Source organism: Dermochelys coriacea, chromosome 1, assembly GCF_009764565.3.
Source record: "Dermochelys coriacea isolate rDerCor1 chromosome 1, rDerCor1.pri.v4, whole genome shotgun sequence".
NCBI lineage: Eukaryota > Metazoa > Chordata > Testudines > Dermochelyidae > Dermochelys > Dermochelys coriacea.
In genome coordinates, this window is record NC_050068.2 from 21,079,581 (window position 1) to 21,092,989 (window position 13,409).

General features: G+C 44.6%; 1 protein-coding gene across 22 annotated transcripts in view; it reads right to left on the bottom strand.

The window, feature by feature from the left end:
• Positions 1-1,272: 1,272 nt before the first annotated feature.
• The window catches only part of PICALM (phosphatidylinositol binding clathrin assembly protein), a 120,234-nt gene continuing 108,097 nt past the window's right edge, over positions 1,273-13,409 (bottom strand). For 13 of the 22 annotated variants that reach the window (XM_043504116.1, XM_038387684.2, XM_043504114.1 and 10 more), the window contains 2 exons: positions 9,988-10,091; positions 2,540-2,617 (listed from right to left, as the gene is read on the bottom strand). In XM_043504116.1, the coding sequence (XP_043360051.1) occupies positions 9,999-10,091 (93 nt within the window). In that variant the 3' untranslated portion in view covers positions 2,540-2,617; positions 9,988-9,998. Of the gene's footprint in view, positions 2,618-9,987; positions 10,092-13,409 lie in introns of all 22 variants that reach the window. The other 9 variants (XM_038387686.2, XM_038387687.2, XM_043504117.1 and 6 more) reach the window with 1 other exon arrangement.

Genomic DNA, 13,409 nt, shown 5'->3' on the forward strand with positions numbered 1-13,409 from the left:
CAACAGTCCATTTTGCTAAATTTCATGGTCATATGATTTTTAAAATCTGAAATTTCAGTGTTTAACTGTCAGAGTCCTGACTATGGGGGGGGAGGATGAGTTGCAAGGCTTGTGTGTGCGTGTTTGTGGGAGTAGTTGCAGTATTGCCAACCTTCTGCGCCAGCACCAGAGGTGGGTCTGACGCAGCCCTGGGAGCAGCCAATGCAAGGAAAAAGGAAGTCCCATCCCTCCACAGCCTGGCCAGGACTAGCAGCCTGAGCCTCGCACGGGTAGGAGACCCTAGCCCTGCTCCTCCCCAGTGCTCAGAGGTTAAAGGGATTTTGGGCTGGCTCTGTGTGTGTGTGATGGGGGACACCCAGAGTGCCCACCTATACAGCTGGCCCTGCTCCCTCCCTACTATGCCACCCTCATTTCTGCACTGCTGGTGGTGGCACTGCCTTCAGAGTTGGGTGCCTGTCCAGCAACCACTGCTCTCTGGCCACCCAGCTCTGCAGGCAGCACAAAAGTAAGGGTGGCTATATTGCAACCCCCCTACAATAGCCAGATTTCATGGGGGGAAGACCATATTTCACAGCCATGAATTTGATAGGGCCCTACTTATAAAACAAGGCCATCACCAGATCAGACACTTCATTTTAAAGGTTGTTTGCAACCAACAAAGGGCTCTAGACTTTCCAAATGAATCTCTGAAGTAGAAGGTAGCAGCCTAGGAGAAGAGCATTAGTGGGGAATACTGAGGATTCAAAACTTTACCAACCTACACAGGCAATACATCCATTTTGCATACTAATAGAATAATACTGGCTCAGCCCCACTCACACATATCTTTAGATAGAGTCCTTAAAGTTACTTATGTAGTAGCCATTTTACAATGTGGGCCAATATAAGGTCAAGGCTGGAACATCTGAGGTAGTTGTGTAACGGAAACTCGTATAAGCCTGTTCATGTTTCTTTCTGTGTTTCCCAGTTACAAGCATCAAGTTGCCTGCTCTAAGCATTTTGAGAATGCTAGGGACACCGGACACCAATGATTTCAAGTAATAGATCCAGCTCTTGGTGAGAGTCTGTATTCGCTCACTTCAATAAAACGAAGGTGCTGTACCACCATGAGAGGCACAGTATAAAAATCTAGACATTCATATTGGTGCACTTCCTAACATGTAATTAAATAGATTTGGTACTGTAAGTAAAAAAAAAGAAATAATTCTTGCCCATTTTAAGAGGCAGAAAGAAAAAAGCACCTCATACCTTCATACTGTAACAAAAGGTCTATGGAAGCTGCATTTTATTTGAAAATCCACCCATTTTTGCTAACATACATTTTAATATTTTAAACAAAAATAGAATCTGCAGAGACAATGCAGCAAGTATGCTTAATTCATGTACAGAATTGCTTTCATATCATTGACTATCCTTCTGAAGGCCCCTTTCCATCCAAAAGTTACGATGTATTTACGCAAAGCACCGATCAACAGTGCTGCTTTAATTCTTCATTAACTAAATTCTTGCTAATCATTTGTAAAGATGCTACTCCCCCCCCACCTTTTGTTTTTTTTTCTTGTTTTTGTTTTTTAAAAGGTACATGATCATAAACATGGCACTAGCCAAATGAAAATCAAGGCTTTTTTCACATAATATCTTCTAGAGTTTTTAAAGAAAAGGAAAGTCTTAAAGTGAAAGCAATTCCTCACATTCATTCTGGAAGGGCCTGATGTCAAATCTAAAATAATGACATGCCAAGCACAAAGCAATAAAGTTCCTTCCCAATGCACTAATGCTGAATTAAAAATGTAGTGCTTCTCCTGGTCAGTTAACTGTTCCCTTGCAAAATCCTAGGCACAGAATTGACTATAAGGATTAATGCATTTTATAACTTTCCTAATTCCCATACAGAGTGAGAATTCATAAGATTCAGTCCTTTAAAATAGTTAGTGCTCTCTATGTCAGCTGAAAAGTATTTTGAATCAAAATCATTCTTGTGGATAAAAATCAGACATACTGTATACATCCATACTCATTTTCATAAGGAGTTTGATACAATATTAATGTTACTTAAATTGATAATCATAAATAAATACAAACAATACATAAGGAATGTCTACTGCAAACTGAATATATAATTTTTTTTTAAAAAGAAAAGTTAATTTTCATTGCTGTGTCTACATTTGTGAGGACTGAAGAAAAGATAACTGCAGAATTAAGAGTTAGGATCTGATCCGCCAAAGAAAATCTTGTTTTGAGTTATGGTAAAGGACACTCATCTTCATAGCTCACAGCATTTCCAAATACAAATCTTACGATTTCAGAATAAGAGCTTCTCTTAGTATGTTACTGATTATGGATATTAATAGGAATTGAAAGTACTGACGCGTTAGTCACCAGAAAAAAACATCTTAAATCAGGGGAATTCTTGGCTTTATATCATGTATTGACACTTTCCAAAAGAGTTGTCCCAGTTTCCTTTGTGGGCCTTCATGATTTTCCTGCATCACTTTAAAGGAAGAGGAGTTAAAATACAGCAATTTGGATTTTGCTGGAAGTAGGGGTTTGCTGTTGATACGTGTCTTTTTGGAGCTGTTCCTTTCTCTTCCATCTGGCTTGATTACATAAACTGTATCTGGAAAGACAAAAAACATTCAAAGTTAACTTTTCTCTACTCAATATAATGAGACTTACTTAGAAATAAAGGTCTCTGATCCCTTAGAATGTGTTGGATATGGAAAGTCCTCCATATCCAGACTATCAGAAATAAAAGTTCCAAATATGCTGATCAAAATAAAAATTTACAGCAAGAATGAAGATGTATACAAGCCCTTGGGATTTCTTTCCAAGTATGCACTCTTCTGTAGTGTTACTGTGGATTGGTTACACTGTTTATCCAAAAGATCAGAAAAATGAAGTAGTCATCACAAAACTGTCATTGCCCAAGCGTTGTAAGAAACTAATCTAACACGAAGACATCAAAGGAAAAGCTCAAAGTCCTATTTCTCTTTACTCTAGAAAGACAGCATTCAGTTTTCCCTAGGTTATGCACACTTTTAAAGGGTAATGTTTCCAAAGTAGTTTATATTTGCACACACATTTAATTATATAAATCTTTAAAAACATTTAAAGGAGACACATTAATGTCACTGTTGATGCAAAAGAAAACTCCAATGCCATTTACTGTATAAAACAGCCAGCTGGCATAGTATCTATTTCCCCATAGCAGATAACAGTTCAGTTCTCTTGTCATGGTGAGGATGATCAATTAGATTGTATGCCACAGATGGGAGATATTCATAAGACAATTTCGTACGTCTGTTGCAACAACACAGATCCACAAATTTTCCTACTGAAATAATTGCCAGGTGGTCTCTGCTCAATGAGCACAATTGTCCCTGATTTTTCAATCAGGAGATTTGGTAGGCATGCTGCCAGTAGTTAGTAAGGAAGGAGCTCAAAACAGGGAGAATCATATTGTGTTTCCAATGGACAGAAGCAAAATTAGTATTCATGTGTTACAAAACTTGCTGAAACTGCAATGCTTGAGCATAATTTCTCTGAATCACTGTTTTTGGAGTTACACCTCAGCCAAAACAACCCAAGGTTACTTACCTGGAACTGAATGTTCTTTGAGATGCATGGTCCTCGTCCGTATTCCAGACTGGTTATGTGCATGCGCCATGTGCCCGGAGCCAAGGCTTTTGATAGTACTGTTTGGCAGTCTGCGCATGTGCCCTGTGTAGCCTCGTGGTCTTGCTCCAGGTGATAAAGGGCACGATGGGCTGCTGGCATCTCTAGTTCCTTCTCTACTGCAGAGCTATTGACTCTGCAGTAGAAGAGAAGGAGGGTGGGTTTCAAATACAGATAAGGACCACGCATCTCGAAGAACATTCAGTTACATATAAGTAACGGTCCCTATTGTATTCCACTGAGGGTGATTAACAAGCAGTACTTACGTCGTAGGATGGTGCGAGGAGCCGGTGGAATGGACGATTGCCGCTCCGAATAAAGCATCTGTCGCAGAATCATGCACTAGAGCACAGTGCGTCAAAAAAAGTGTGTACCGAACTCCATGTGGCCACCTTGCATAGGTCTGCGAGAGGCACGTTGTGGAGTGTAGCTGTAGTTGATGCTTACACTCGCATGCAATGGGCTCAAATCCTTTCAGGTGGAATTGACAGAAGCGCATAATGCACCCTCAGACCCACTTGAAAATTCTCTGGGTGGAAATGGCTTATCCTTTCATTCTCTCCACTAAGGCAACAAAAAAAACCTGTGAGATTTCTGAAAGGGCTTTGTTTGCTCAAGATAAAAAGCCAATGCCCTTCAAACATCTAACAAGTGAAGCTGCCTTTCCTTGTTCAAGGCATGAGGTTTGGGAAAGAAGGTAGGTAAGTGTATGGGTTGAGTGACATGAAATTGGGAAACCATCTTCAGAAGGAACTTGGGGGTGGAATTGTAAAGAGACCTTGTCTTTATGAAAAGTGAAGGGGGTTAGCCATCATGGCCCCCAGTTTCCTAACCCTCCTAGCCGATGAAATGGCGACGAGGAAGGCGACTTTCATGGAAAGGAGAGATAGCAAGCACAGGTTTGAAGATGGTGATCAGCAAGGTGAGGACTAGGTTAAGGTCCTATTGGGGGCGAAAGGTTGAACGGGATGGTATTTTCACAGGAGACCCTTCCAGAACCGCACAGTTAAAGGGCGGGTAAAGATTGAATGACCATCTACCAGCAGATGAAAGGTGCCTATGGCAGCTGCATGCATCCTAATGGAACTCAGAGTAGCAGCCGTGTTAGTCTGTATTCGCAAAAAGAAAAGGAGTACTTGTGGCACCTTAGAGACTAACAAATTTATTTGAGCATAAGCTTTCGTGAGCTACAGCTCACTTCATCGGATGCATTCAGTGGAAAAACAGCTTTTCCACTGAATGCATCCGATGAAGTGAGCTGTAGCTCACGAAAGCTTATGCTCAAATAAATTTGTTAGTCTCTAAGGTGCCACAAGTACTCCTTTTCTTTTTTCCTAATGGAACTGACTGGCAGTCTTGAGTCCTTCAGATAAAGGAAATATTCCAGGAGGAGTAGGATGCCCTCTGCTTCAGGCACAGGGCCCTGATTGGTAGCCCAGGAAGTGAAACATCCACTTTGTTTGATACAAGCAACTCTTGGACTCCTTCCTGCTGCTTGAGAGGACATCTCGTACTGCCATAGAGCATTCCTGTACTAGTGGAGATGTCCATCCAAAAACTAAGCCAAGAGGTGAAGAGCGTGTGGGTGGGGTGTCTGAGTCTGCCATTGTGTTGAGTCAGCAGCTTTGGGAATGTTCAAAGTGTGATTGGAGGGTGCTTCGATATTCAGAGAAGGAGCAGATGCCACAATTGGCGAGGCCAGAATGGGACTATCAAGATGGTTGTTGCCTTGTGTTGTCTGATCTTGTGGATCACTTGCAGTAAGGGGGGAGGGGGGGAGGCAAAATTCATCTGGTCCAAGCAATTGAGGACTAGGGTGTCCCCCTGTGATGGAATTCCAACTCCTCCCCTCCAACAATATTGGGCACATTTGGTATTGTTATGGGGTGCAAAAAGATCCCTCACCAGGATTCCCCGTTGGTCAAAGATGTCCATGATTACAGAGTCATGCAACTCCCATTCATGTTTGGTTGCAAATTTTCTGCTGGGAGCATCGGCAATCGCATTCTGGGTGCCTGATACGTAGGCTGCTGTCAAAAGAATATGGTGTGTGATGCACCATACCCAAAGGTGTATAGCTTCCACACACAGGGCTCGGATCTTGTTCCTCCTTGTTTGTTTATGTAGAAGACTGTGGTGGTGGTGGGTCTTGACATGACAAGAACATGTTGGTTTCAGATGGTTGGCAGGAACGTCTGGCAAGCTTTGCGTACTGCCTGGAATGTCAATCGGTTTATGTGCATCCTGGACTTTCATGCTAACCAGGTGCCTTGTATCGTGCAATTGCCGATGTGGACGCCCCAGCCTCTGAGGGATGCGTCATATGATTGTCATGGTGGGCAAGGATGCGAGGAAGCTCATCCCTGATCAGACTTGTAGCGGGTTCATCCACCACTGGAGCGAGGAGAAATCTTGTGATGGCATGTGGATCAGTGTGCGTGTGGATTGACGCATGGGGGAGCAGACCCTTCGTAGCCAGGGCTGAAGGCAGTGCAGGTGCAGACAAGCGAAGGGTGTGACGTATGTAAAGGCTGCCATGTGTGGAGGATACCAAAGCTATTAATTCCATCCTTGTCTGGAATCTTTCCCTTGGTAGATAAGCTCAGGCAGAGATCGCATCTTATGAGAGCTCTTATGAACTCCGGGGATTGCATAGGGTTTAAAGTTGATTTTTTGATGTTGACACTAGCTCCCAGGGAGGAGAGGAGTAGAAGCAGTTGGGATGTCGACTACTGGGATGCTTCTTTGTACAGTGCTGCTACCAGCCTGTCATCTAGAGAGGGGAAAACAAGGATCCCTTGATGTCCGAGATGGGCTGCCATTGCCAAGAAAACTTTTGTGAATACTCGTGGGGCAGTGGAAAGTCCTAACGCTAGGACCCTGTATTGAAGATGCCAAGTCCCCACCTTGAACCTCAGGAACCTTCTGAGAGTTGGGTGTATATCGATATGGAAGTAGGCATCTTGCCTTTCTATCAACAAGATGCAACAATCATTCCCTCCTTAGAAAAAGGCAAGTGTGACCATACAAAATCTTGGTTTGGAAATCAAGCGGTTGAGGCAGAGATCAAGTATTGATCTTCACCCTCCAGTCTTTTTGGGGATTAGGAAGTAGTTTGAGTAGAATCCTGTTCTTTGAAAGGAATAGGGGATTAGCTCCACAGCTCTCCTCTGCAGTAGGGAGTCTATGTTGTGTGTGTGTTTCATGCATGCAGATCGAGGAGGGAAGCGAGATAGAGGTGTTGCTGTAAATTCTATGACAGTCGCTCTGGATAATATCTAGGACCCATTTGTCCGCTATTATGGTTTTCCATGCTGGCAGGAAAAGTCTGAGGTGCCCCCCGAAGAGAATACATGAAATGGGCATTGGTGTATGGAGTGGCTGACAGCTAAGGACACTCAAATACCGTTTATGTGATGTTTGGGTGTACTGCACTGATAGCTGGATAGTCGATGTAGGTTGAAAGGATTGTGGACCTCAGGGTGCTTTTGAGAAGGCTTATATAGGTACACTGGTGGTATAGCTGTGGGGCCCCGTAATTATATGATTGATGTGGGTGGTAGAATTTCCTCTTGGGTGCTTTTGTGTAGATGCCCAGAGTTCTTAGAGTCGCTCTAGAGTCCTTTAGGGATTGTAGGGACTTGTCTGTCTTCTGACTGAAGAGGTGCGATAGTCAAATCGGAGGTCTTCTGTAGTGTTTTGCACCTCCCTGGGGAAGCCAGAGGAGTGTAATCAGGATTCCCTCCTCATGATGATCCCAGTTGCCAAGACATAGGAGGCCGTGTCTGTGGAGTCCACTGTTGAAGCATGGATCTGGTGAGTAACTTGCCTTCCTCCAACACTGCCTGGAATTGATTGCGATCCTGTGATGGTAGTTTCTCTGCAAACTGTGCCAATCGCCCATAGTTCATGAAATCATATTTGGCCATCAGGGCTAAGTAGTTTGAAATATGAAACTGAAGTCTGCCAACACGACTTTTCTGCCCATAAGGTCCATTCTCTTACCTGCTGTATTGGATGGGGTGGAGTGGGGGGGAGGGGGTGTTTGAAACGTTCTGAGGCTGCCTGGATAATGAACGAGTTTAGTGGAGAATGAGAAAACAGGAACTCTGACCCTTTGGTGGGGACACAGCATCTCTTTTCAGCCCCCTTTGGGGCAGGTGGACACGTGGCAAAGGTGCGTCATACTTTGTGCACTGGTTGGAGAATAGCGTCGTTGATTGGCAAGGGCACTCCCGCTGGTACCGAACTGTGCAAGATGTCAAGCAGGTGGTGTTGATGGTCTTGTACTTCATCTAAGGGAATCTGTAGAGTGTTAGCTATTTTCTGCAGCAATTCTTGGAACTAGCGATAGTCATCTGGAGGGGAGAAGGGGAAACAAGAGGCAACTGCATCCGGGGAAGATGAGGGATGCCTCTTCGGATCCATCAATACTGTTAGAGTCAGGCTAATCAGTGCATCATCCAGAGCTATGTTGGAGCGCCTACTTGACAAGGATTGTGGTGGTGAAGTGGGGGAGTACTCCCTGACCGATTGGGACTGTTTGGAGGGTGAATATTGTGACCATGAGCACCAATATGGCCAACCTGGTTGACCCTACTGTTGTGTAGCCTGAGACGACAGTGCCAGAAACTCTGCAGGTAATGCATTGCCATTGGAAGCTTCCGCTAGTCATGCTTCTGGAATGGGAGCGGTGGACTGTGTTGGACATCCATATCATCCATATCCGAATCAGAGGAGTCAGAAACCTCACCAAATGGTGGTGCAATCAGGATTGTCAGAATGGGAGTCCGCAGGAGCATAGTAGGTGAAGGGTCCCTTCGACTTCATGATTTGATTGGTGGTCGTGAACATGGAAGTCCCTTCAGTGCAAATAACTCATGGGGACCCAGGGTGCCTCTGAGTCTCCATGGGGTCAATGGCATCCATTCCACTGGAGGAATCAGTATTGGGAGCATGTGCCTGGAGATGGATGGTTTGTGGGACACTGGCGGCGTCGCCGAGGTCTATGATTGGTACTCGTGGATCCAGTGATCAGGGCGGCATGTTCTTGTGAGACATGAATCCTTCACGACCAGAACTCATGGATGGTACTGAATCCTTCTTAGATTTGGAGGAAGACTTACTGCCATGCTTATGTGCTTGCTTCCTTTGTTTCCATCTAGGCCCCAGCATGAGGTCCTTAGTGCTGGTACTGACAGAGCCTGATGGGGGTTCTGTGGCAGAGGAGGTACTCTTCGTCCCCGGCCAGGATCTGTCGTCAATCCCATGGCAGACTCTAAGGGTGTTTCCTGAGATGGAGAGTCCAGTTTTCCCCAAGTACAAGCAGGAAAGGAGAGGCAGATACTGCACCTCGACACGATGTGGGCTTCGCCCAAGCAGTACAAATAGTGCTGATGCTCGTCGCTGATGGAAAATGAGCGAGGTCAGGAAGCACAGGTTTTGAACACCGGCATCTTTGGCATAATCCCATACCCAGGCCCAAGTACTGGAGGTGGGGGGAGGGAAAAGTTTGACAGGAAACACTGCTGAAGCTGCATTCCAACTCCTAAATCCGGTACAAAAGGAAGAATTGAACAGAAAATAAAAAGTAAATGCACAACAACTAAGAAATCTAAACTACTAAGAGTACCAAGGATAGTTTTGAAAAGTGCATCACAAGAACAGGAGCAGAAGCTCTGACTTGGACCATGCGGCGGTGAGAAGGAACTGGAAATGCTGGCAACACACCATATCCTTTATAGTCTCAGGCAAGACCACGGAGTTGGCAGAGGGCACATGTGCGGATTGCCGAACAGTACTACTTTCAGAAGTTCTGACACTGAGTGCATGGCACATGCATATAACCCCTCACTAGAATACAAGAAGGAGCATCACTTGAAGAAGAAACCATGTTATTCACAATTTCCAGTCATATACTATAAAACTCCTTTAACAATAATGTGGGTCTAACATATATAATTAATGAACCGGCTCTGTAAGCACCAAGAAAAAAAAAAAAAGTTCTGCAAGGTTAGGGAGCTCCTGGCAAGCATCAGATGTGATGTGTTTTGTAACTGATTCTTCCTGTTTTTGCCCTTAGAGTAGATGCAGTGAAAATATATCATGTCTAACAAAGCACCTAGCAGGAGTACATCAATCAGTTGGTACTTCCACAATGCCCCCAGTGCGACACTAACTTGTTTAGTATATTAATGAATACCACTATAGAACTGTACGTTTCCAAGAAAATATAAAAAGGAAACCGAACTGTCTCTTTAAATGATCTTTCACTTTATAAAAACCACCATCTCCCAGAATAGTGAGCAATACCTAAGTTGTTTTTACAAGAAATCCTGAAGAGAGAGCTCTGCAAAGGGATCCTTTCCTGAGGCTCTGTGAGGACTCTGACTGGAAGGACTGGATGCTGCAGACAGCTGGTAGAGAAGACGACAGAGAGAGGGAAAGAAAGAAAAAAGTTCTCAGCATGACAGAATATGAAAGCAGAAAATGTAATGAAAGGGGGAGGGATCTAAAAAAAGGCATTCTAGACAGAAATGGATTATTAAAACCAAACATTTGGTTGCATGGGAAGCTGAAGACCTTCTGATGGTATGTGTAATGTGGAAGCAAGCTGGGTGTTACCCTACACTTGGTAAAGGGAACATTTCTGGGTGGAGCGTCAACCAAGTTCACAATACTTCACACTTACATAGAGATTTTCTCCTTCAAAGCTCTTTACAAACATTAGGCCTACTTACACCCACCCCTGAGAGAGAGGCTAGTATTCTTCGCATTGCAGAGCTAGAGGAAACCAAGGCAAACAGATTACAAGGCTTGCTCACTATCACAATAGGAATGTCAGCAGTGGGGTTAGAATTCAGGAATTCCCTATGGCCAGGACCAGCCACCACAGGGAAAGCAGTGGCATCTGGTTTTACACATTGAACAACTGTATTTCTGGCTGTGAACAAAATACTAGCAGCCTATACTTCATTAGAGCTCTCTCCTTGTTCTAAACTCCAGTGCAAGTTTAACAGAATAAGGTTTAGTAATAGACCATAGTATTAAGACTTCTATGTAGCGCCAATGCCTAAATGGTAAATTGTACTATTTGACTACATTGGTTTAGAAATCAGAATCAGTGCCTCTTGCACAGTGGACACTTATTTGGTTTCAAGTGTGTTTTATAAAATGTCAATTAAGTTTATATCTTACTGACAAACTAAGGGTATGTCTACGCTACAAAATTAGGTTGATTTTATAGAAGTCGATTTTTCGGAAGCAGTTTTATACAGTCAATTGCGTGCATCCCCACTAAGCGCAGTAAGTTGGCAGAGTACATCCACAGTATCATGGCTAGCATCGACTTCTGGAGTGATGCACTGTGGGTAGCTTTCCCACAGTTCTCAGTCTCCGTCGCCCATTGGAATTCTGGGTTGAGCTCCCAATGCCTGATGGGGCAAAAACATTGTCACAGGTGGCTTTGGGTACATGTCATCAGTCGCCCCTCCCCCTGTTAAAGCAACAGCAGACAATCATTTCACGGCTTTTTTCCTGGGTTAACTGTGCAGACGCCATAGCACTGCAAGCGGGAGCTTGCTCAGCTCACCGTCACCACTGCTGTTGCGGGCAAGTCTACTGTGGGGGCTGCTGTGATCCAAGTAGCCAATGCAATCATTGACGTTCTGTTATCAAGTGTAGTAATTCTGGGAAATGTGTGGGCCTTTTTAGGTTTAGGTGCATCACATTCCTGTATTTTGTCACTGGTGAAGAAATCTTGCAGCCATACATTCCACATGTAACCGCTTCAGGGCTCTTGCTCTTTTGCCTTGGCCACACAGCACCAGCTCCTGGGTGCCTTTGCATCAATGGTGAACGGCTCCACCGCTTCCGCTGCAACTCTACTATCCTGATCTGCTGCAACTCTGCAGCAGACGGTGCAGTAGGACTACTAGCCGTCTTCATCCATGGTGTTTTGCTCGCTCCACCGCTTCTGCTGCAACTCTGCTATCCTGATCTCGTGAGCTGGAGGCTTCTGCCTCAGGCTGCTCTCCCAGCCAGCAGCACCGCGCAGTCTCACCTACCCCAGCCTACCCCTTGCTCATGAAGCCTGGACAGCAGTAAGGAGCAGTTCAACTATAGGCTAAGCAAGTGCAGAATAGTGGTAGAATGCGCCTTTGGACGTTTAAAAGCTCGCTGGCACTGTTGGTCAGCGCCAGCACAACCAACATTCCCATTGTTATTGCTGCTTGCTCCATAATATCTGAGAGAGTAAGGGGGAGACATTTATGGTGGGGTGAGAGGTTGAGGCAAATCGACTGGCATCCAATTTTGAGCAGCCAGACACTGATTAGAAGAGCACAACAGGGCGCGCTGCACATCAGAGAGGCTTTGAAAACCAGTTTCATGACTGGCCAGGCTACAGTGTGACAGTTGTGCATTTCTCCTTGATGCAAACCTGCCCCCTTTGTTGATTTTAATTCTCTGTAAGCCAATCATCCTCCCCCCTTCGAAATAAAGTAACTATTGTTTTGAAACCACACATTCTTTCTTTATTAATTAAAAAAAATTGAGATAAGGGACAAGGTAGCCGCGGGTGGTTTTGGGTACGTCGTCAGTAACCATTCCCTCACTCCTTCCACGAAAGCAATGGCAGACAATCATTTCTCACCCTTTTTCCTGGATTGCCTGTGCATATGCCATAGCACTGCAACTGGGAGCTCGCTTCGATCACTGCTGCAGTTGTGAGCATTGTAAACACCTTGCATTTGCCCTTGGAGATTTTGGCATATATAAAGGCATTACATCTTTTGGAACGGAGTTCTGATAGCACAGATTCATCTCCCCATACAGCAATCAGATTCAGTTCCTCCCGTTCGGTCCATACTGGAGCTCTTTTGCGATTCTGGTTCTGCATGGTCACCTGTGCTGATGAGCTCACCATGCTGGCCAAACAGGAAATGAAATTCAAAAGCTCCCAGGGCTTTTCCTGTGTACCTGGCTAGTGCATCTGAGTTGAAAGTGCTGTCCAGAGCGGTCACAATGGAGCACTCTGGGATAGCTCCCGGTGGCCAATACCATCGAATTGCATCCACACTACCCCAAATTCGACCCAACCATGTTGATTTTAGTGCTAATCCCCTCACCGGGGAGGAGTACAAAAACCGATTTTAAGAGCCTTTAAGTCGACAAAAATGGCTTTGTCGTGTGGACAGGTGCACGGTTAAATCAACCTAATGCTGCTAAATTCGACCTAAACTCGTAGTGTAGACCAGGGCTTAGTCAATAGGGGCTCTCTCAAATTGAACCAAATGTCCACTACCAAAGGGGATTGCACCAATTTAACTAAATCAGTATCTAAGCCAATTTAATTAAATCTGCATCTTTTTTCTGCATAGACAAGACCAGACAATGTTTTTAGTAATTTAAAGGTACTTTTTAAAATGCTGGCTCTAAACACTTGCTTATGATTCATAGATACTAAGGTCAGAAGGGATCATTCTGATCATCTAGTCTGACCTCCTGCACAATGCAGACCACAAAATCTCACCAACCCACTCCTGCGAAAAACCTCACCTATGTCCGAGTTATAGAAGTCCTCAAATGGTGGTTTAAAGACTTCAAGGAGCAGAGAATCCTCCATCAAGTGACCCGTGCCCCATGCTACAGAGGAAGGTGAAAAACCTCCAGGGCCTCTTCCAATCTGCCCTGGAGGAAAATTCCTTCCCGACCCCAAATATGGCGATCAGCTA